Raw genomic sequence first — 25,729 nt, 5'->3', positions numbered from 1 at the left:
CAAGTCTACAATTGCTCTCAAAGTCCACTGCTTCAATTTTGGGATGATTCATTGTCTATTTAGGTATTCCACAGATGCCGGGTAAATCAATTTGATTGTGGGGATTTAATCCGCTGCTCCTGAGGCTGCACAGAGAAATTTCCCTTTCTCTTCTTTTTTCACACAGCTCCTGGGGTTCAGCTTTGGTTTTGGCCCCACCTCTGCAAGTAGTTCACCCTCAGGCATCTGTTCCCTGCCCAGACAAGAGGGGGTTAAACAGTGGCTGAGTAGGGGGATCTTGCTCACTCAGGCCAGGGGGAGTGAGGGGTAGAGTAGTCATAACTAGAATGTGGGGTGAGCCTGCAGTGGCAGAGACTGATGTGATGTTGTAACAGCCTGAGGGATGCCATGTGTTCTCCTGAGGAAGTTGTCCCTGGGTCATGGGACCCTGGCAGTAGCAGGTTGCATGGGCTCCTAGGGGGGCGGTGGGTGGTGTGGATAGTGACCTGTGCTTGCACACAGGATTCTTGGTGGCTACAGCAGCAGCCTTAGTGTTTCCTGACTGTCTCTGGGGTCCGAGCTGATAGACACAGCTCATACCCTTCTCTGGAGTTCATTTAGGCGGTGCTCTACCTTCTGTGGGCAGATGGGGAAGGAGTCCCCTCTCCTGTGCACCCCAAAACAATGGTCTCTTGGCTCTTAGACAGGTCCAGATTTTTTTCTGGACTCCCTCCCAGCTAGCTGTGGTGCACTAGCCCCCTCAGGCGGTCTTCACGCAGCCAACCCCAGTGCTCTCCCTGGGATCTGACCTCTGAAGTCCAAGCCTCAGCTCCCAGTGCCCACCCACCCTGGCGGGTGAGCAGGCAAGCCTTTCAGTCTGGTGAGTGCTAGTCAGCACCGATCCTCTGTGAGGGAATCTCTCCTCTTTGCCCTCTGTACCCCTGTTGCTGCACTCTCCCCCATGGCTCCAAAGCTTTCTCCCTGCCCAGCCCCCGTTTCCACCAGTGAAGGGACTTCCTAGTGTGTGGAAACTTTTCCTTCTTCACAGCTCCTTCCCTGAGGTACAGGTCCCATCCCTATTCTTTTGTCTCTGCTTTTTTCTTTTGCCCTACCCCGGTATGTGGGGATTTTCTTGCCTTTTGGGAAGTCTGAGGTCTTCTGCCAGCATTCAGTAGGTGTTCTGTAGGAGTTGTTCCACATGTAGATGTATTTCTGATGTATTTGTGGGGAGGAAGGTGATATCCACGTCTTACTCCTCTGCCATCTTGAAGGTCCCCCCTCTGGAACCACACCAACCATAAATTTTATACTTCAACATGTGCTATAGTTTCCTGGACTGGGTATAAAATGTTGAGAATTAAATGTGACATTTTTGAATTTTAACAGTCATAAGAGATAACATGTCCATTTGCTGGTGACTGAAGTATCATAAGAATCTACTTAAAGTGAGGATGGCAATCAGTAGACTCTCAGAAGGATGAGTATGTTTATTGATAGTCTTATTTTGAAGCTCTTAAAAAAGCCAAGTTTAATGTTCTATTGATCTTCATTTTTCATGTAAGAATAAAGCAATTCATTTTAAGGTACATCAACATAATTAAAAAAAAACTTGTTTTATAAATTCATCCAATAAGCATCACGCCATAGTAAAAATAAAACAGTTTAAAGTGTTTGCTTTTAGAACACTTTTTTCCTTTTTTCTTTTTAATTTTTATTGGAGTATAGTTACTTTACCACACTGTGTTAGTTTCTACTGTATAGCAAAATGAATCAGCTATATATATATATATATATATATATATATATATATATATATATCCGTTTTTGGATTTCCTTCCCATTTAGGTCACCACAGTGCATTGAGTAGAGTTCCCTGTGCTATACAGTATGTTCTCATTAGTTGTTTATTTTATACATAGCATCAATTGTGTATATGTGTCAATCCCAATCTCCCAATTCCTCCCACCCTACCCTTTCCCCCTTGGTATCCATAAGTTTGTTCTCTGTCTCTATTTCTGCTTTGCAAATCAGATTATCTATAACATTTTTTAAAGGAAGTAAGGATCCTTTTTGTGGAGAAATTGCCTTGCACAAAGTGAAGGCTTGAAAATCATATCCCATCTCTTTTACTGACATCAGTGATTTAAAAGTTGAATAGCATTTGACAAGTTGTGATGAATTCATAACTACATAATGATCTTTGGTTTTTAGCTTTCTAGTGGTGAAGCTCTCTTGATCAGTGATGAGAAAAATGGATCCCAAGATAAGAGTTTAGTCATCATTACTAGCAAGTTTCTTGTTTCTTTCTAAATATAGTATGCCTCAACTAAGAATATTTAAATAGACACTGAAAAATGAAATGTAATATTTCCAGATATAATATAGCTAGGAAGACACATCATTTTGAACATGTGTTGCCTCTCCATGAACTGTCTACGATGGATGGAAGGATTTTTTTCTTAGACATGAGAACCCATTTTACCCAGAAATTTGGTTTATAGTCTCAATGTTCTAAATGTACTTTCATTTTGGATAATATATTTGTCCTTTTGAATTGAACCAATATGATTAATGGGTTAATTTAATTTAGCCAAAACTCTTCTATTTTTATTTTCTGCATTGTCTTAAGATATCAATGTGGTATTTTAAAAAAAACCTATGATTCTTGAATAGGTAAGATTTATTTCAAAAAAAGACTGTGCAGAAGGGCACCTTTTTTCCCTTATCTTGTTCCCTGGGTGAAGTTCTTTTGATCAAGTAATAGATCAAATACTTCCCTGTATCAAGTACTTTTCACTGGCCATTAGTTATTTTTTTGTTTTTGTTTCTCACCTATAACTTGAAAATGACTTGTACAATAACTTGTACAAGTTATTTTAAAGTTTCTTCCATAAATTTAAATGACCTTCTCGGATGGATCAAAGGCATTCCTGCCAGATAGAAGGAGAAAGGCCTGGGTGCTCAGAAGAGGATTTATGATGTATTTGACTTTAAAACTTTAAAGGAAGTTAAAGGAAGCAATATGCAAAGCTTAAGTTTTTTTCCATGCCTTATATATCTATTTTATTTTCTATACAGTAAAGGCTTTCAAAGGGTTAAAATGCCCTGAGAGATGCTTAGCCAACCATTGCAATAAGTATGTTATTTTTAGAAGAAAAATTATTCAATTATGCTTTTTTCCTGTTTAGCTTGACAAATCTTGACACAGAGCTAATATTTACTGAGCATTATTATAATTATTTGACACATATTATCTCATTTGGTATAGAATTCTATGAAGTGGGCACCATTATTTTTCTCAATTTACAAATGAGGAAATGGAAGCACAAAAGGTTAAGCCATGTGTTGAAGGTCACTTGGTAATAAGTAGCAGAGAGAGGATTAAATCCAGGGCATAGTTTTCTAGATTCTAGTCTTAAGGCTTTTGTGTTTTGATATTTAAAAAAAAGTTAAATTTAATTTAAATCAGTTATTGAAGTAGTAGCATGTAATTGCAGATTCCAATTTCAAATTGGGACTTGTGTTAAAATTTATAATAACTTATTTAATAAGTTTAATAAATTTATAACTTATTTAATACATTTCTATTAAAACTAAAAATAGCTCATTGACTAAATGGGATACTAATTCATATAATTAAAATGTAGGTTTCTGTTACATAATAATTTGATATCTTAAAATGCATCTTTCTTGTCTCAAAAAGTTAAATTTTATCAGAATTTATATAAGTTGTATATAAATTTTATTTGTTTGTATAATGTGCTTATTCTAAAATTGCATCAATCATAGAAAGAAGATAATTGTACCAGGATATTACAGAGAGCCAGTTGAGTGTAGTGGGAAGCAGAAGCAGATAAATAAGAACTAGAATCTCTTCTCTTCTACTTACTAGCTGTATGACCCTAGTTTTAATCTGTCAAACACTCTGAAGATTAGTTTTCTCATTCTTTAAGTATGAAAAATATAATATCTACATTACAGGACTTGAGTAAATGTGATAGTGCAGCTTTGTGTAATACATAATAAATACTCAATAAAGTCAAATTTATTACTACTTACAATTTTTTAAAGAATAATTCATTATGTAAATAAACTTAAATTTTAGCAGAGGAGTTTAGTATTTTTAATAATTAATCACAAGTATACTGCTTCCTTAATTAAAACCAATTTTATGTATTTTTAACTTTTTTCAGGAATAAGATATTTTGCAAAAAATAAACCTTGCAATACTGAATGTGTTGTTTATTATGGTAAATGTTATAGATACTCCCTAAGATTATCTTTCAAATTTATATTAAGTAAAATAGAATCCATTGAAGAAAAAAGGCAAATTAATCATTTATAAAAGATTTTATAAAAATTTAAATGGTTCTTAGAAGTAAACAAAAAACTTAGCAGTAGCTGGGAAATTAATTGCAAGATTTTATTTTAATTATTAAGTTTATTGAGAGGTGAAAAATAAATGAGGTTAAAATAATAAAATAAATTATTAATTTTATCATGAGGTAAAAATAAATGGACACAGTCACTTTGAAAATTGTTAGGGTGGATTACTACTTTGTAATACACAGAGCTATCAATATTTTGGTAAAGACAACTATTATCATTTATGTCTTGGCAACAAAGAATCTGATACACAGTAATTCATAACATCAAGTACTTTAGTGTGTATGTTCATCTGCAAGTAATGGAAAAATCAACTGAAATTGTAATGGTTATGGATGTCAAAATTAATGAGAACAGAAATGCTTTATCTATCAGTTTTGGTAATTAAACCATGAAGACAAGTAGATGTGGATTCTCATATATTCCTGTTAGTAGAGGCTTGTCCATACTTTTTATTGCTATATCAACAATTTCAGACCTACCTCTTCCCAAGTTCTTTTGTGGGAAAAGATAACATGACTTTGTTAAAAAAAAATATGGCAAGAACTAAACCAAAATCTTAGTAGGAAAGTAATAACGGAACAAAAATCTTAAGGACTCTTTGAAGAAAGTCACTGGATTCATGATTCTCTTTTCTATAGTAGGAATTGACTGAACAGTTAAATCACCCATTGGTATTAAAGGCCAAGTAAACTTGAGATGAGAAGTTCACTTTATATTTTTCTCAGGTATTACCAGAACTCCAGTGCCTATCACCTCCACAGCTGGAAGTGTGGGCACCACAGGAGCAGTGGGCCCCACCTTCACCAGTCCTGGGCTCATATCAGGTAAATTAAGTTCAGAACAAATATACCAGCCACTCCTAAGCAGCTGGTTTCAGGCAATACTGCTCACTGCAATATTTTACAAAATCAATGTATCTGACTTATATATAATCAGATTTGGATGTTCTTTATATGTAATTAAAATGTAGACTCCGTAGTTTTTGCACAAGTTACTTTATTATTGAATATCATGTTATAATCATATACACCCATTACCTTGAGAGTTGACAGCACGCACTTTTTAACAGAAAAAAACTTTGTTTTTTCTTTACCTTCATCAGGGTCAACTGGAGGATCAGTAAGTGCAACCACAGGTGCTGAAGATGGAAGCACAAGTGACATAGGCTTCAGAGCAGGTGAGACAAAGAAATGAGTCCATAGCTTCTTTCCACAAGCAGTCCTCCTTTTCAAGTCAAGAACAACTGTACTCTGAGTTCATTAGATAACAGGGGTCTGGTGTCAGCACTATGTTATCTGGATGACTTTGGGAAAAATTCAAAAATTAATATTTATATGTTAACAAAATATTAGTGACATTTCTATGGCACACTGAAATTTCTGAATTATGCTGAAATATATGTCTTTTTTCCCAGGTGGAAGAAAATAATAAAAGTTCTCAAAGCTGGCAGAGGCAGGATTAGAACCCAGACCCTTAGCCTCCTCTGTCATAGCTCCACAATTCTGCGAGCTGTGCCTAAGAGCAAACATCCAAGAGAAGTCAGTGAGAGTATGCTTGCCCTTGTGCATCACTGACTAAATTTCAACTACTGTTGGTTTCATGAATAAAATATTATTGACTTCTTTAAGTGTAGATGATTTTGATTAAAAACAAACAAGCCTGAGTTCACCCTGTCCCTTATGCTGCAAGTTAGTGACTTTAAATATTAAATAACTCTTAAATTTCCTCTGTGCATCACATTTGCCTCTGCTTTTGATCAGATGTTAAACATTTTCCACCTAGTCTTTACATGCACCCACCTCGCTCACTTTCCTCTGATACAGTGATGCTCAAAGTGCAGTTCCCAGACCAACAGCATCCACAGCTCCTGCAAACTTTTTAGAAGCACAGAATTTTGGGGCCTACCTGCCTAGAATCAGAAGCTCTTAGTGTGGAGCCAGGCAAACAGTGTATTAACAAGCCCTTTAGGCAATGGATGCTTGTCAATGTTGAGAACTTTCCCATCCTTCCCCACTTCCCTCCCAATTTACACTTTAGTTGATAGCACACCAGAATGAACTTACAAAACCTCAACTGTCATCATACCACTCCACTACTTAAAATCTTTCAACTTTTCAGATTGCTTTTAGGATAAATCAAAACTCCTTTATATACCATTAAAGCCATTTCTATAGTGTTTCCATGGAATTTCTCTTTATGCATTTATTAACTAATCGATGGCCTGACTTTATTTTTCTTACATTTATTTTCCCTTAGTAAATTTCTCAATTTAAAATCTTTGTCAAAAACTTTTTGGAATAAGATATTGTTTGCATAAAAAATAATGTGTTGAAAGATGTAAGCTACAGTAGCACAAATTAAGAAACTATTTAATTCCAACTAGATCAGTGAATTGACTGAAATTTGAGGGTGATGACTATTTAGTATATATTTTCTAGAATTTGAATGGGAATTATTTGGGTGATAATGACAAGTCAGTCCAGGGCTTCTCAAAGTTTGCTCTGCCAATGAGTGCAATTCAGAACTGTTTGTTACTGGTCCATGAAGTGATAAGAACAGAAACAGAAAACAAGTATTTAGAAACATGGCAATTTGACACAGCAATTTTTATATTTGTTGAATAAAAGCTTATGTTGTGTATGGATTTATTTTTTTTAAATTTTATTTCTCTCCTTTCATGGCATTTTTCCAAAGCATCAATATGGAAGACTGAAAATTTTACAGAATTGATCTTTTACCACAGATCTTCTGAGAAGCACGTGTTAGAGTATGAACTTAGGTCTAGATTGCCTGGGTGACCTGGAGCAAGTCACTTAACCATATCTGTTAAGTGAGAATAGTAATATTACCTGCCTCAGAGGATTTTTATAGGATTACATGAGTTGATTTATGTCTAGGTTATTTTTCAAACTGCTATTCTTTATGAGCAGGAACAGGGGTCCTACTGCACCAACAACAGGAGATGAGGAAGACGGCACACCCAGCAAACCAAGCACAGGAGCAATAAGCCCAGGGAAATTAGGCAGTTCAGGATGTGCTCCTTAACCCCTGTTAAATGGCACTGAACATATTGCAGGTTGAACTAAAGATTAAGCTCTATGTGGTATAAGACCATCTAGTCACAGAAATCATAGGGATCATTTAAAGTTGTCTTTTATGTGAGAAACCTCAATTCTGTCACATTAGAGAAGAGTGGTATGTAGAATCCGGCAACAGTGGAAGTAATACTCATTCCCTGCTGTTGTGTCAGGGACCCCAGGAGTATCAGAGGGTTTCACAACCACGCATGGAAGCAAGAGCACAAGTGGAGACTCACTTACCCCAGGCACAACCCCGGGAGGCCAAGCAGGTATTGAAATGGGAAGTCTGAGGCATCTTCTTACTGACCGTAGGGAAGTAGCCAGCACTTCTGAGTTATTAGTTACTAGTAAATGCACATATTCATGACCTCACTATCCCTGAATTTATGGGATTAATGGCAGTGTTTCTCTAACATTAACTCAGAGGTGATTTATAGCAAAGCATGTTATGTTTCAGATTCTAAGACTCCTGCCTTTGGACTTCTGAGGCTGTGAATGTGAAGTGGGGCTAAAGTCATGGTTTGCAATCTTGGCTACAAATAAGAATTGACTAGAAAGATTTTTGAAAATACATACTGAAGAGGCTTTTACAGAGTAATTGAATCAGAACTCCTGGTAGAAAGACCCAGGCATAAGTAATTTTTAAAAGCCTTACAGTTGGTTCCAATGTATAGGCTGGAGCTGAGAATCACTGGGCTAGTGTATCTGTATATTTAATAAGCAACCCAGATGGTTCTTATGATCAATTTTTGGAAAGACTGAACTGGGAATGTATAAGTGTGACAAGTCTTTTGAAAACAGAGAACAGCATATTCTGTTCGCTTAACTAAAGATCTTTATATATATATATATATGTAATTTGATATATATTGTTTATTTTGAAAGAGACTACCAGATCATCAGCTGGTGAAACAACTAGAGCACCAAGAAGTGAAGTGACACAATCTGAAGGTAAGTTAGGTGAGTAGAGGATCTCACTGAGGCCACGACTTTTGTCAAAAAGGGCAGTCTTTCATCAGAATACCATTGATTGCACTTAGTATTAGTTGATAACATACCATCCAACAAAAGATGTAGGATGTAGAATAGTATAAACATGATTAACATTTTCAAGAAGTCTTTTTTCTGGTTTCTCCAAATCTTCCCTTCAAAAGTACTACAGTACTGGATTGTCATAATAATATATATACTCTCCCAATACTGTTTATGAGGTGTAACAGGAGAATTTGTTGGAACTACCACTGGACCTGGCAGTGGCATCACAGCTAGACCACCTTTCCATGGTTCCAGCCCAACTGGTAGCTCAGAGTCAAGGTGCAGGTCACCAGGACACTTTGGTGGTGCTCCATCAGGAGCTGAGACTCCAAGTTCTCATGAGGAATTTAGGTGAATTGAGCAATGGCTATGGATTTAACAGTTATAATTTTAGGACAAATGAATATGGGTAGTTTGAGCATTTTCATTACAACCATCTACGTAGAGTAGAGTTGCCAGATAAAACACAGGATGCCATTTAAATTTGAATTTCACATAAATAAGAAATTTTTTTGGTATAAGTATGCCCCATGCAATAATTGGGATGTGATTGTTGTTTATCTAGAATTCAAGTGTAACTGGGTGTCATCTATTTTGATACGCTATATCTGGCAACCCCAATGTCCACTGAGAACCATTGTTCTTTTCAATTAGGAACAACTGGAGGGGAAAATGCTGCCATCACTGGAGCTGCTGGTGAAAACACTTCTGGAGCAGCAGGTACTGAATGAACATAATCAGAATAAAACCAGACAATGGAAATGTGAGTTCTTTACTTAAAATTTTGTCAGAGGCAAGGTTTTCTGGAAAATTTAATTATTATTATTTGTGTGATGTCAAAACTGATGAAGATCAGAAATAAATCAAGAGTTATTTATTGATGTGTGCCCACATCACACTGGGTGCCCTAGAGAAAGTAGGAGAGGAGAAGAGTAAGATACTTATTCTCTTAGAACTTGATTTTTGATCAGGAGAAATGAATATTTATATACACACAAAGGCAAAAACCATGTCCAATAGAAGATAATCTAAATCGAGGAAATGTTCAGTGACAATTGTTGAAGTGGGAACTCAAGAGGACCTTCTAGTAAGAGAACTGATTTGTTGGGGTTAAAGGCAAAAGAATTATTCTATTTTGAAAAGAATATGACATTATGATCAGTACACTATGACTGTGTTGACTGAAGAAAAGCACACAACCTAAAAGTTGTGAGTTATGTTTTATTTAGGGACCTTATTGAGGACTATAGCCCATGATACAGCCTCTCAGATAGCTCTGAGGAACTGTTCTGAAGAGGTAAGGGAGGAGCCAAGATATATAGGATTTTTGCTGAATACAATACATGTAGTCTTACATCAAAAGATTACAGCTAATCATAAAAAAATCAGACATCTCAAGTTAATGATTTTAGTGCTCTTCTGTGTATGGGAAGATACAAGAGTCTAGGCTCATTGAAATTATTCCTTAGGTGTTCATCTTAACTATGTAGGGCCAGTATCCTCTTTTTCTCCATCTTGAATTCCCCTGAGGGCGCACTGTTGGTGGGGGAGGCCGCAGTAGCTGATGGCGTGATGGCAGGCAACATTCTTTGTTTACTGGAATGGCAGGAGACATTCTTTGTCTATAACTATACACTTTAACTTGAGCAAATACACTCAAAACATAAGTAAACTGAGTGAAATTTTAGGGATGTATTCAATTTCAGGGGAATAAACATCAATCATATTTCAGGTGTTGGGGAAATAGAATTGAAAACAAAATCTCCCAACCCAGAGACCCTGTCCACAAAGGTAGAAGACAAAGAAAACAGTTTTATTATTGAATAAGCATTAAACCAGAATGTGATGCAAATTATAGCCAATTCACTAAAGATCTATAAAGACAGAAAGAAATCTCACCAAGCCAATACAATCTGCTACATGCATGTTCTCCAGAAAAATAGTCCGTAAGTAAGAGAACTTGACAGCACCATTTATTACACATAGTTCATTCTAAATTCACCTGGCAATTGGGTGACCATCTGGTTGTTTAATAACTGGTTTTATACAACAGAAAAATAAACTTCTATCTTGATGATAGGAGGAAGTTTTGTATCTGGAGGGGGAAGAACCACTGTCTTCTTAGATGTTTACATTTCAAAGAGATAGTGCTCAAGCCCTTGAGAAAGACATTTCTGGGTCATTAAGCTGACAAGAGGCTTATTTAGTTTTTTTGAAAGATTTACATACATTTCAAAGACACTGAAAAGAACTTGCATTTACAGATATTCTAAAGTAAATACTCTAAGAAAAGGAAAGGGGAAGTCTCTTCCCTTATTTTCAATAGAGAGAATTAAACCTCTTATTCAAAATTTTTATTTGTTCTTACACAGGCCATCTTCATAAAATGATCAATTTTATATTTTAATTAGCTAGCTTTTTTCTCCCATTATAAAATTAAGCCTTGCCTAGGGTATTGCCTGGAGCAATCCCCAGAGCTGGAGGTGGCAACACCCATGGGGAACCAGGCACTGGAGCCACAAGTCCCGGGAAATCAGGCAAGTTTGGACCTGATTTTTTAACAGTTCCCAACCACACCTCCCTCATCAGTGTCTGATCTGGACTAAGGATCTGATCCTTAATGTGCACTGATGCTCTTAGGATTGAGTAGCATTTAAACTCAAGGAACCTGTGAAAAAAATTTTTTTAAAAAAGAGGAAAATGGTGGCTGCATACATTAGAAGCTACACATACCTCCTTTCACCAACCAGAAATATCAACACAGAGCCCATATCTAGAATATTTAGAGAAGACTAAAATCTCGAGACTGGAAAAGAGCGCTCTGGGGCTCATAGAGGAATCAAGATTCAGGTCAGAGCATCAGAACAGAGGGAAGTATAGAGAGGTCTTTAATAGTGGTAGAATGTAGGTAGCATCAACTGGGTTCACCTCCAAAAGGAAAGGTCCTCACCTTGATTAGAGAACACTGAGAGATCTGGGATCTGGCAAGTCAGAGAATTTGTGAATGCGAGTTTGAAAGAAAGGATTGGAGAGTTCATGGAATGAGAACTGGCAGTCTTGGGAAGGCATGCAACTGCTTGTAAAGGGGAAGGAGGCATATTGGAAGGTGAAGGAATCCTTGGAGAATGAATGTCAATGGAAAAAGAAAAAAAAATGCTCAGGGTCTCAAGAAAACAGTATAATAATTAAAAATTAGAAGACAGAAAAAGGAAAAGCTCCACTTATAAAAGAATCTTCCCTTCAATGTAACAAGAGGAAGCCCTTGATCTTAGAAATCTGATGAACCTCACAGAAGCCTCTGTGCCCTCACTGCATAGGATCTCCTGCTATTGCTGTTTTAGGAAAACACAATGCAAAAATAAAAAGGCATGAAAAAAATTAAATTCCAATATCTATTTTAAACTATTCTTTTGTATACATTTTCAGAAATTTTCAGCAATAGCAAGCAAATTCTAAAAATCTGGTCATAAAGCAGAGGAACACTAAAATGTTACCAAATTCAGGTTTGGCTGTTCACTGCTTGAAAGCCAATATTGAGAGGCAAGTGTTGGTAGAAAGGAAAAGTTGTTTTAATCAGAAGTCCAGCAATCTGAGGAGAAGGTGGACTCATGTCCCAGAACCAATTCCAAAGATTCTACTTGGCCATGACAGTTTTTAAAGGGAAAACAGGGAAAGAATCTCAGTGAATCGTTGAGGCAAAATGTTAGGTTCTGTGTCATTCTCCATTGCATGCAGAATGCCTGACTCCTCATGATCTTTCTTCAGATGTTTTCTTGCTTGCATTGTCTGCCTGCAGAATTGCTAAGGGGGAGTCTGGGGGTAGAAAGCTAGTCACTCTTTAACTACAGAATTCTTCATTCCTACTGCTTTTTTTTTTTTTTTGTGGTACGTGGTCCTCTCACTCTTGTGGCCTCTCCTGTTGCGGAGCACAGGCTCCGGACGCACAGGCTCATGGGCCCAGCCGCTCTGCAGCATGTAGGATCTTCCCTGACCAGAGCACGAACCCATGTCCCCTGCATCGGCAGGTGGACTCTCAACCACTGCGCCACCAGGGAAGCCCTCATTCCTACTGCTTTTAATCTAGGGAAAGAATCAACAGGTTAGGCAAGGTATTATGTGCATTCATTAGGGCATAAGTCAGGAGTTAAGTTAAATGTTGCCGAGTGATCTCATTTCTATAAGGTTTGAGAGGAACAGAAACAGGCAACAGGAAAGGGGCAAAGGAGCTTCTTACAAATCCCCACTGTCAGACATCATTCTATTTCTCTGGGATTAGGGGTGAAGGTCCATGTTCTGTAACTTCTTCATGTTGACATATGACACCATATTCTTAGAGTGGAAGATGTTGACATGGGTCTGTAGCATCTCTTTGCTGAAAGTTTTAATTGCCTGCTTACATATGCAGGCAGAGCAAGTTATAATTATTTTGATACCCTCAAAGATATAGATTATTATGAGCAACAATGTTAATCCCATTCTCCTGAGGCCAGTTCTTGGAATTGTGCTAGCCATAGATGGCTGACATAGGCCAGCCTATGTCATGGGTACATTCTGGTCATCATGAAGTTAGCTTTTTCCCTCTGGTGGCAGTCATAGTTATCTGTAAAACAACTCAGGAATGTGCACCGGACACTGAAAGATTCTGTGACTCTATTCCCTAATCATTAACTGCTTGAACTTGTTCTTTTGTGACTCAGGGAGGCCTGGGAGAGTTCAGCTTTTCTACAAACAAGAGGCAGGGGACATGGAAGGGCCTTTGTACTTGGGGGAGCCATCTGGGTTCTGCTCAGTTTGAAAAACATAACATTAACACAAACTTAAAATAAACAACTGAAGATATAAAGAGACATCAAAATTATAAACTAAAAAACTCAGGGTAAAAACGGATAAATAATAGGAAGATGTTAAATTGGAATTGATGAAAACTAAGGAGAGATATTGAAAAAAAAGAAAATTTTTCTTGAAAGTAAAGACCAAATAACAAGGTACCCAACAGAGAATAAATGACTGAAAGTATGGGAAAGGGATTAGAGAGTAGAATTGGAAATATCACCCCCCCAAAAAAATTGCAGACACTTTTAAAAAAGGTAAAGTGGATCAGAGTAGGACATAGTTATAGGAAACAGACAAAAATATTATATATATGTATATATATATGTGTGTGTGTATATATATATATATATATATATATATAATTGCAGTTTCTGGAGAAGAAAAGGCAATGAAATAGAACTAATATTTAAAATTGTAAATCAGATTAAGTTTCCTGTAATAAAAAAAAATTTCAAATCTACACGTTGAAAGGACCTACCTGGAAGAATCATTCATGAACATTCAATTCTGTGCTTATTTTAGAAAAATGTTAAGCTTGAAAGATAAAGAAATGTTCTGGATGTTGAGGGAAAAGGCAGCTATTAAAAGAGAAAGAAAATCAGGTTAACATTAGACAAGAGTAGAGTAGCATTTAGATACCTAAGGAAAGAGAATGTGGGCCAAGGTTTTCATAGCTAACTAAATGTAATTCAAGTATTAAAGCTATAGGAATATGAAAGAATTCAGGGAATTAGATAGCCATGAGCCCTTCATAATGAAATCACTGGAGGAGTGTTAAGCAGCAAAAAGATGCCTTGAAAACAAGCAAAAAGATTGTAACGCTATTTTTAACTGTAGCTCTAAAACTATAACAAAGTTTGAAAGAAAGGTGGAAGATAAGTGTTACATATTTGACCAAGTAAAAACGTCCAAGTATAAATGACCAAGTAAAAACATGAGCATTAAGAAAGAAAATGGTATTTACTTAAATTGGAAACTACAGAAGAGAAAGAGAACAAGGAAAAAAGAGATTATGAGTTAATTTTATTGCTGCCCACAGGGGACAACCAATAGACACTATCTGAAAGAAAATTGGGAGGATGCTAATGGGATTATATTAAAAAAACACTATAAAATATAACCTTTCTGGGCTTCCCTGGTGGCGCAGTTGTTGAGAGTCCACCTGCTGATGCAGGGGACACGGGTTCGTGCCCCGGTCTGGGAGGATCCCACATGCCGCGGAGTGGCTGGGCCCGTGAGCCATGGCCGCTGAGCCTGCGCGTCCGGAGCCTGTGCTGTGCAACGGGAGAGGCCACAACGGTGAGAGGCCCGCGTACCGCAGAAAACCAGAAAACACCTTTCTAACTATCAAAAGAGAAATAAAAAAGCAAAAAGCAAAAAAAAAAAAAATGAGCATCTAAAGAGTTTGCATAGCAAAAGACAAGTGGCTAAAATTAGAATCCAAAAGTGTATTAAAATAATGTTTAATAATAATTCTTATTAACTTTCAATGAAAGCTTTTCAAAATTACAAAATCATTAAAATAGTTCATTGTACTAATAGCTCTAAGAGAAATAAAAACAAGTAGTTTTCTACAAAGAGGCTAAAAAAGCCATTTGATAAACATTCAATAATCATTTCTGATGTGAAAAAAGAAAAATAAATAAACAACTTGCCCAAGCAGTGTCCATATGCAAACACTACTCCTAGAATCAATATCATGTAATTAAGTGAGTGAATCATTTAACCTCTATTACCTTAGTTTTCTTATCTGTAAAAACTGAGTAATGCAATCTATTGAGTAGCATTGTGATGAGGATCAAATGAAATAATGAATAAATGTATGTCAAAGCACATTTTTTTGAAATGTATAAAGGGTAATAATTATTATTGATATGGAAAAGTAGACGCTTCTGTAATCTTTAGTTGGAAGTTAATTTAAATCAGAATCGGTTATCTCATATTTTAAGAAATTCTGTGAATGAGACTTTTCCATTTTTTTCCCTTTATAACAGGTACACTTGGAACGTCAGGTGGTACAACTAGTGTCACAGAGTGTGACAGTGATCTGACAGTTCAGGTGTTCTCCATTACTAAACAAGACTAATGTGGCATTTAAAATCTGATATTCTTATATGGCCAATTTAGAAATCACTGGAATGTTACTTGATACAATCATAGTGGATTTAAGTAAAAAAGTAATAGTGACCATCTTCTGTTTGGTCCTTAAATGTTGTCTTTGAGTTAGGGACTTCTTAGGATGTATTTCCCATGCAGTTATTTCCATTTCTTTATCTAAGATCTGCATTACACTACATAAAATCACTTCAACAACAAGCAAAAATAAATATGGATTGAAAGTACTAAATAATTATAAAACAATATTAGTTATTTTTGCATTTTATTGATTGTTAATATAATTTTCCCATTACAGAAATATTTGAGTTCAATAAATTCATTTCTTTCTTGAATAATAGACTGTTGGATATTAAAAGTTATCAGGCATTAACAAGGATATTCAAATTTAAAGTTAGAGTCTTTCATTTTGCAGTCTTTTGCAAAAATCCACTATCTTTAGTATTAGAAAAATTTCACGGTTCATTAATATTAGAAAGTGTAGTTTAAAATATTAATATATTTTTCCATAAGTTCTTTATTGAACAGAAAAGTGATCTAGAACCATGATGAACAGCTTTCCCAATTTCTGAGAGTAATTTAATAAATAACATTGGCTTCTGAATTGTCTAAAAATTCAGAAAACAATTTGCTCCCTAAAATCTCTACACATTGGTTTAAAAATGCCTTATTTTCTAGAATTTGCAAATGGGACATGACAATACCTCACTTGCTCAAAGCTCAACCCATACTAAACAACGTTTGTGCTTCATAATACTTAACATGTTTCGAAGGACTAAAGATAGAGACTAAAAACAAACAAATAAATAGGATTGATGAATATTTCTCATGAAATAGGCAAAAAAAAGTGTTTGAGAAATATAATTGGTAGAATAAAATAATACTGTTTTTATACCTTGATTTTTACCCAATATATTGATACAACTTAATGGATAAAAATAAAGATATGAGGCAATCATTAACCATTGTATAATATCATTTGTGAGTCACCTTAATCTGTTTTAGCAAAAATAAAAAATGATGAGCAGAAAAAAATGCACTAAGTGTAAAATGGACAAAGTGTTGTCACATACATTTACTTACTTGAATTATACAACTGCCCTGAGCAATTGACAGTATATTCAGAATTATTTACATTTTATTTATGAAAAAATTAATGTGTTTACTTCAGTCACAGGATGAGTATGTTGTGAGGCCAAAACAGGGCCTACACTGTTGATTCTTCATCCAGTTATTCACCATTACTACATAGGCCACCAACATGGTGAATTTCTGTCAAAAGTATAGAAAGATCTTGTCAACTTGCCTTTTCTTATTTTCAGCTGTATTCCCAGTACTTACCTGAATGACTGACTTGATAAGTGTCTGGTGGATATCTGGTGAATAAGTAAATAGATGAATAGGAACTCACAGTCTGGTAAAGGATTAAGAGCTTTATTCTTATAAATGAAGTAAAAATAACAGGTTATGTGAAAGAGCACCTTCCAGAAGAACTGGAGATGTGGGAGGGAGTAGGCTACTTGTTGCTATACTCAAGTAGTGGAGCTTTGCATCCACACACGTACACCACTGTGTAGATCCATATCTCTACAAATCCAAGGCCTCCATCCTCATTTGGTCCTTTAGAATTCTTCAGATAAAGATTTGGAGCATTCTGAGTTATGACAGGTTGTTGCAGAATTAAGTCCATTAGGTTAAGCCCAGGAGGAAGTAGAAGCATTTTGTAAAACAGTTAAGCATATAGAAGAATTTTTAAAATCATTGAATGTGGATTCCAGAGGACAGGGTAAAAGTAATTGTGATAGAGAACAGGCTGTGGAAGAAGTAAGAGTTTAGAATAAAAGAGACAAAGCCCAGCATGACTTTAGAATGCCACAGATGATAGAGGAAACTGAAATGTAGGCTTTACTCAGTGTCAAAGAATGACAGGGTATGAGGTATGGTGGAATTAATTGCTTCAAGAACTCAAACAGAATACTAATTCAAAGTTGCATGAATGAGAATAAAGTTAAGTTTTCAGAGGCAATCACAGTTTTAGCTGGTAGATAGCAAACTAGTCTGTAGAAAAATGCAAGAGCATGACTTGGCGGGTGGGAAGTTCCCTTAAATTGAGCTCAGAAAGAAGCTTCTGGTAATCAGAGACAAGACAGGCCTAGTGGGCATGGTTGCATAATCCATAGGAAGTCAGCTATAAGAAACTTTCGAAGACATTTTAGATTTAGATATCCAAATATATATCCCCAGTCTTGGCTTCTCTGGATCTCTAGATTGAGTAATCTCTAGATTGAGTAATCGATAACTCGATATTTCCACATTTATGTCTAATAGAAATCGCAGATTTAGCATGAGCTAAACAGAATTCTTGATTTTCTTTCATACTCTCACCTGTTCTATCAGTCTTTCCCATATCACTAAATGGTACCATAACTGACTCGTTTTACTCAGGAAAAAATCTTAAAGTTTTCCTTGATGCCTCTCTTTTAATTTTGCACTTCCCAATACAAACAAGGCCTGTTAATGCTAGTTCTAGAACATATCCTGAATCCATCCACTGTTCTCAATCTCCTTTGTCACCACTCTGGCCCTAGGCACTTATATATCATTTGGATTCCTGAAATAACCTCATACTGGTCTTCCAACTTCTATTATACACCCTTTACCATACATTCTCTACAGAGTGGAAAGAGAAATTTTTAAATATATGTAAATCTATCACTCCAAGGCATAACATTATATTCCATTGCATTTAGAAAAATGTCCAATTTCCCTCCCCTGATTCACAATAACTTGCCCAATCCTATGTACATGTCCTCACCTTCTAGTGTTCTCCTCCTAACCTCCCATGATCCATATACATTCATCTAGTTCTGCTTCTCTAGCATAAACAGCTCATTTCAGTCTTTTGCACTGTCTGATCCCACTGCCTGTAAGGATATTTCCCCTAGAGTTTCACATAGTTGTCTGCTTCTTGTCAGAGCTCAAAATTAATGACATCTTTTCAGAGAGGCATTTGCTAACCAGGGAGTCTAAAATTAGAACCCCAGATGCTGGATATCACCTCACTTCATCTTAGTGCTTCGATGCATTTCTTGTTTGTGAATTTGATTGGTTGGAAAGTAATTTCATTTATGTGTCTTCATGTCTCTCTTATACAGCTGGAGTGACAGAGACAACTAGACCATCAACAGAAGAATCAGCAACCACTAAACGATCAAATGAAGTCTCAGGAAAAACAGTACCATTAACTGAAGGATCAAGGACAACTGTGCAATCAATTGGAGTTACAGGGACTACTGGATCATCAGCTGAAGAATCAGAGACAACAGTACCATCAACTGGAGTGACAGGGACTACTGAAACATCAACTGGAGGATCAGGAACAACTGGATCATCAATTGGAGTATCAGGGGCTACTGGACCATCAACTGGTGATTCTGGGGCGACTGCATCATCAGCTTTAGGTTCAAAGACAAGTGAACGATCGGTTAGAGGATCAAGAACCACTGAGATATCAGATGCAGTGGCAGGAACATATGAACCATCAATGAGAACATCAGGGACAACTGGAAAATCTAGGTCAATTGGACCATCTGTTTTAGGGTCAGAGACAACCACTCCACTATTTGGAGCAACAGGAACTACTATTATTGGAAAAGGAACCAGTTTATGGTCATCTGGAGGATCAGGGATCACTGGATCAACACGTAGAAATTCAATAGAAACTGGACCAAATGTTGTAGGTTCAGAGACAAGTGCACCATTATCTGGAGCAACAAGGACCACTGTTATAAGATCGGGAACCAGATCACCCTCATCTGGAGCATCTTGGACCCCAGGACCATCAACTGGAGGATCAGCAACAACAGGACAATCTGGTGTAGGTTCAGAGACAAATGTACCATTATCTAGAGCAACAGGAAACATAGTTACAGAATCAGGAATGGGTTTACCCTTACCTGGAGCATCAAGGAAACCTGGATCATCACCTGGAGGATCAGCAGCAACTGGACCACCTGGTATTGGTCCAGAGACAACTGCAGCATTATCTGGAACAACAGGAACTGCAGCTATATCATCAGGAACAAGCTTATCATCAGTTGAGAGATCAGGGACCACTAGATCACTACCTGGAATATCAGGGACAAGTGGACCAACTAGTCTAAGTTCAGAGATATCTGTGCCATTATCTGCAACAACAGGAACTAATGTTATAGGATCAGGAACAGGTTTACCCTCATCTGGAGCATCAGGGACCCCAGGATCATCACCTGCAGGATCAGCAGCAACTGGACCACATGGAATTGGTTCAGAGACAACGGCACCATTATCTGGAGCAACAGGGACCGCTGCTATAAGATCAGGAACAGGTTTAACATCGGTTTTAAAATCAGCGACCACTAGATCAATACCAGGAAGATCAGGGACAACTGGACCACCTGCTGTAAGTTCAGAGACAACTGCACCAATATCTGGAACAAGAGGAACTGCAACTATAGGATCAGGTCCCAGTTTACCATCAGTTGAAGGATCAGGGAACACTAGATCACTACCTGGAGGATCAGGGACAAGTGGACCACCTAGTGTAAGTTCAGAGATAACTGCACCATTATCTGGAGCAACAGGGACTAGTGTTACAGGATCAGGAACCAGTTTACCAGTATCTAGAGCATCAGGGACCCTTCGATCATCAACTGGAGGATCAGCAGCAACTTCATCACCTGGTGTTGGTTTGGAGACAACAGCAACACTATCTGGAGCAACAGGGACTGCTGCTATAGGAGCAGGAACAAGTTTACTTTCAGCTGAAGAAACAGGGACCACTAGATCAATTCCTCAAGGATCAGGGACAAATGCACTACCTCGTGTAAGTTCACAGACAACTGCAGCATTATCTGGAAAAACAATAACTGCAGCTATAGGATCAGCAACCAGTTTACCATCAGTTGAGGTATCAGGGATCACTAGATCACTACCTGGAGGATCAGAGAGAAGTGGACCAACTGGAGTAGGTTCAGAGATAACTGTGCCATTATCTGGAACAATAGGGACTAATGTTATAGGATCAGAAACCACTTTAACCTCATCCAGAACATCAGGGACATGTGGATTGTCAACTGGAGGATCAGCAGCAAGTGAACCACCTGGTATTGGTTTGCAGACAACAGCACCATTTTCTGGAGCAACAGAGACCGCTCCTATAGGATCAGGAACCAATTTTTCCTCATCTGGAACATCAGAGACACCTGGATCATCTATTGGAGGATCGGCAACTGGATCACCTGGTATTGTTTCAGACACAACTGCCCTATTATCTGGAGCAGCAGGGGCTACTGCTATAGAATTAGGAACCAGTTTGCCTTCATCTGGAGTATCAGAAACCCCTGGATCATCACCTGGAGGGTCATCAGCTGCTGGACCACCTGGCCTTGGTTCAGAGACAACTGCACCATTATCTGGAGAAACAAGAATTACCACTATAAGACCAGGAACCGGTTTACACTCATCTGGAACGTCAGGGACCCCTTTATCATCTCCTGGAGGATCAGCAACAAGTGGACCACCTGGTATTGGTTCAGAGACCACTGAACCATTATCTGGAGCAACAGGAGCTGCAACTATAGGATCAGGAACCAGTTTATCATCAGTTGAGGGATCAGGGACCACTAGATCACTACTTAGAGGATCACAGACAAATGGACAACCTGGCGTAAGTTCAGACATAACTGTGTCATTGTCTGGAACAACAGGGTCTAGTGTTATAGAATCAGCAAGCAGTTTACCCTCATCTGGAGCATCAGTGAACCCTGGATCATCACCTGGAGGATCATCAGCAACTGGATCACCTGGTGTTGTTTCAGAGACAATGGCACCATTTTCTGGAGCATCAGAGACCGCTGCTTTAGGATCAGGAACAAGTTTACCCTCATCTGGAGCATCAGGGACCACTGGACCATCACCTGGAAGATCAGCAGTAACTGGATCACATGTTATTTTTTGGGAGACAGATGCGGTATTATCTGGAGCAAAAGGAACTGCAGTTATAGGTTCAGGAACCAGTTTACCATCAGTTGAGGGATCAGGGGCCACTAGATCACTACCTGGAGGATCAGGGACAAGTGGACTGACTGATTTAAGTTCACAGATAACTCAGCAATTATCTGGAACAACAGGGAGTAATGTTATAAGATCAGGAACTAGTTTACCCTCATCTGGAGCATCAGGGAACCCTGCAATATCACCTGGAAGATCAGCAGCAACTGGACCAGCTGTTGTAGGTTCAGAGACGTTTAGACCAGAATCTGGAGCAATAGGCACCACTCTTACAGGATCTGGAGACAGTTTAACATCATTTGAAAGAACAGCCTCTACTAGATCAATTCCTGGAGGATCAGGGAGAACTGGACTATCAGTTGTAGGTTCAGAGACAACTGTGTCTCTATTTGAAGCAACAGGGACCACTGTTATTGCATCAAGAGCCAGCTTGCCATCAGCTGAAAGATCTGCCACCAGTAGTTCAATACATGCAGGGTCAGGGACAAGCGGACCATATATTGTAGGTTCAGACACAAGTGCACCATTATCTAGAGCAACAGGGACCACTGCTATAGGATCAGGAACTGGTTTACCATCAGTTGAAGGGTCAGGGACCACTAGATCAGTACATGGAGGATCAAGGACAAGTGGACCACGTGGTGTAAGTTCAAAGACAATTGCATCTTTATCTGGAGCAACAGAGACTAATGTTATAGAATCAGGAACTAGTTTACCCTCATCTGGAGCATCAGGGACCCCTAGATCATTGCCTGGAGAATCAGCAGCACCTGAACCACCTGGCGTAGGTTCAGAGACAACTGCACCATTATCTGTAGGAAAAAAGACTACTATTTATGGATTAGGGACCATTTTACCCTCGTCAGTAACATCGGCGAACCCTGGATCATTACCTGGTGGATCACCAACCTCTGGATCACCTGGTTCAAGTTCAGAGAAAACTGCACCATCATCTGGAGCAAGAGCAACCACTGTTATAGGATTAGTAACAAGTTTACCATTAGTTGAAGGATCAGCGACCACTAGATCAATATTTGGAGGATCAGAGACAAGTGGACCATCTGTTGTAGGTTCAGAGACAACTGCACCATTATCTGGAGCTATAGGGACAACTGTTATTGTGTCAAGAACCAGTTTGTCATCAGTTGAAGCATCAGCCACCACTAGTTCAACACCTGGAGAGTCAGGGACAAGTCAACCATATGTTGTAGGTTCAGAGACAAGTGCACCATTATCTGCAACAACAGGTACCACTGTTATAGGATCAGGAACCAGTGTACCCTCATCTGGAGCATCAGGGACTCCTGGATCATTGCCTGTAGGATCAGCACCAACTGGGCCACCTGGTGTAAGTTCAGAGACAACTGCACCATTATCTGGAGCAAAAAGGACCACGGTTATAGGAAGAGGAACTAGTTTACCATCAGTTGAAGGATCAGTCACCACTAGATCAATACCTGGAGGATCAGGAACAGCTGGGTCATCTTTTGTAGGTTCAGAGACAGCTACACCATTATCTGGAGAAATAGGGACGACTGTTATGGGATCAGGGACAAGTTTACAATCAGTTGTAGGATCAGGGATAACTGGATCCACAGTTGTACTGTTAGGAACAACTAGAACCTCTATTGTAAGTTCAGGGACAATTGAATCATTATCTGGACCCTCAGAGACAACTGGAACATCAATTGAAAGATCAGGAACAACTAGTTCAGTATCTGGAGTGACAGGAACCAATAGAATCTCTGTTGTAAATTCAGGTATAACTACACTATCATCTAGAGCAACACTGACCCCTGAATCATCGTCTGGAGGATCTGTATCAACTGAATCACCTGATGTAGGTTTAGGGACAACTGGATCATTAGCTGAAGCATCATCGACAACTGAAACATCAGCTGAAGAATCAGGCAAAACTGGAACTTTTTTTGCAGGTACCAGGACAACTGGATTATCAGCTGGAAGTTCAGGGACAACTGGGCCACCATCTGGAGAAAGAGGGACCACTGTTATTGAATCAAGAGCAAGGGGATCATCAGCTGAAGCATCACGGACAACTGGATCAGCAGGTGGACTAACAATAACCACTAGAACATCTGGTATAGGTTCAGGGACAAGTGCACTATCATCTGGAGTGACAAGGACAACAATAACATCCAGTGTAGGTTTAGGGACAACTGGATCATCATCTGGAGAAACAGGGACCACTGTTGTTGAATCAGGAACAAGTGGACCCTCAGGTGAAGGATCAGGGACAACTGCATCACCAGATGGATTGACAAGAACAACTAAAATCTCTGTTGTAAGTTTAGGGACTACTGGACCATCAACTGGAGTGCTGTGGAAAACACGAACATCTATTGTAGGTTCAGGAACAACAGGACCAGCAGTTGAAGTATCAGGGACAGCTGGACCATCATCTGGAGGATCAAGGACAACTAGAACATCAATTAAAGGATTTGGAACAACTGGTTCATTAGCTGGAGTTACAGGAACAACTATAATCTATGCTGAAATTTCAGGGACAGCTGAACCATTATCTGGGGTGACTAGGACTCCTGTATTATCACCAGGAGGATCAGCATCAACTGGAACAAATGTTGTAGGGTCAGGGACAACGGGATCATCAGGTGGAGATTTATGGAGAACTGGACCATCAACTGGGAAAACAGGAACCACTGGATCAACACCTGGAGAATCAGTGTCAGGTGGTATTTCTGCTGTAGGTTCAGGGACAACTGTACCATCACCTGGAGTCACAAGGACAGCGGGAGTTTCAGAGACCACTCGATCATCTGTTATAGGATCTGAGACAACCAGACCTGCAGTTGAAGGATCAGGGACAACTGGATCAACAGCTGGACTGACTATAACCACTAGGACATCTGTTGTAGTTTCAGGGACAACTGAACCATCATCTGAAGTGACAAGGACAACAATAACATCTGGTGTAGTTTCAGGGACAATAGGACCACCATCTGGAGAAACAGAGACCACTGTTATAGGATCAGGAGCAAGTGGATCATCAGCTGAAGGATCACAGACAAGTGGATCAACACCTGGAATGACAAGAACCACTGGAACATTCATTGTAGGTTCAGAGACAACTGCACCATTATCTGGAGCATCAGGGACAACTGGATCATCACTTGGCCTGACTGCCACAACTAGCTTCTCTGTCGTAGGCTCAGGGACAATGGAAGCATCAACTAGAGAATCATGGACAACAAGCCCAGGAGATGTAACTTCATCAACCATTGTATTGTCAGCTGGTGCTTCAGGAACAACTAGACCTGGAGTAACAAGGACAAGTAGACCATCTGTTGTAGGTTCAGAGACAGCTAGTCCGTCATCTGGAGAAACAGGGGTAACTATTATAGGATCAGGGTCAAGTGGATCATCAGCTGAAGGATCAGAGACAACTGGATCAACAGCTGGACTGACTATAACCACTAGGACATCTGTTGTAGGTTCAGGGACAACTGGACCGTCATCTGGAGTGACAGGGACAAAAATAATATCTGGTGTAGGTTCAGGGACAACTGGGCCACCATCTGGAGAAAGAGGGACCACTGTTATTGAATCAAGAGCAAGGGGATCATCAGCTGAAGCATCACGGACAACTGGATCAGCAGGTGGACTAACAATAACCACTAGAACATCTGATATAGGTTCAGGGGCAAGTGCACTATCATCTGGAGTGACAAGGACAACAATAACATCCAGTGTAGGTTTAGGGACAACTGGATCATCATCTGGAGAAACAGGGACCACTGTTGTTGAATCAGGAACAAGTGGATCCTCAGGTGAAGGATCAGGGACAACTGCATCACCAGATGGATTGACAAGAACAACTAAAATCTCTGTTGTAAGTTTAGGGACTACTGGACCATCAACTGGAGTGCTGTGGAAAACACAAACATCTATTGTAGGTTCAGGGACAACTGGATCATCAACTGGAGTATTAGAGACAATTGATACATCAGCTGAAGGATCGAAGACAACTAGACCATCAACTGGAAGATCATGGACAACTGGGACACCAGTTGAAGGATCTGGAACAACTGGATCATCAACTTTTACAACCACAGGGGCCAGGAGGACAACTTGGGGGCCAGGAAGTGAGGTTACCACATATGAAGGTAAGACAAGTTAGCTATATTTAGACAATAATTTTAATTTAATAGAGATCTAATTTTGAACTATATTACTTTATCAGAATTATACTATTTAGAACTCAAAGATGG

General features: G+C 38.7%; 1 protein-coding gene across 1 annotated transcript in view; it reads left to right on the top strand.

Moving 5' to 3' along the window:
• MUC19 (mucin 19, oligomeric) overlaps positions 1 to 25,729 on the top strand; it is a 97,395-nt gene that overhangs the window by 37,398 nt on the left and 34,268 nt on the right. Inside the window, exons 30-34 of the mRNA XM_060167060.1 lie at positions 5,094 to 5,192; positions 5,471 to 5,545; positions 7,619 to 7,717; positions 9,138 to 9,203; positions 18,587 to 25,624. Coding sequence (XP_060023043.1) covers positions 5,094 to 5,192; positions 5,471 to 5,545; positions 7,619 to 7,717; positions 9,138 to 9,203; positions 18,587 to 25,624 — 7,377 coding nt within the window. The remainder of the gene's footprint in view (positions 1 to 5,093; positions 5,193 to 5,470; positions 5,546 to 7,618; positions 7,718 to 9,137; positions 9,204 to 18,586; positions 25,625 to 25,729) is intronic.

Source organism: Lagenorhynchus albirostris, chromosome 11, assembly GCF_949774975.1.
Source record: "Lagenorhynchus albirostris chromosome 11, mLagAlb1.1, whole genome shotgun sequence".
Lineage (NCBI taxonomy): Eukaryota > Metazoa > Chordata > Mammalia > Artiodactyla > Delphinidae > Lagenorhynchus > Lagenorhynchus albirostris.
This window is presented reverse-complemented; position numbering and strand designations above follow the sequence as displayed.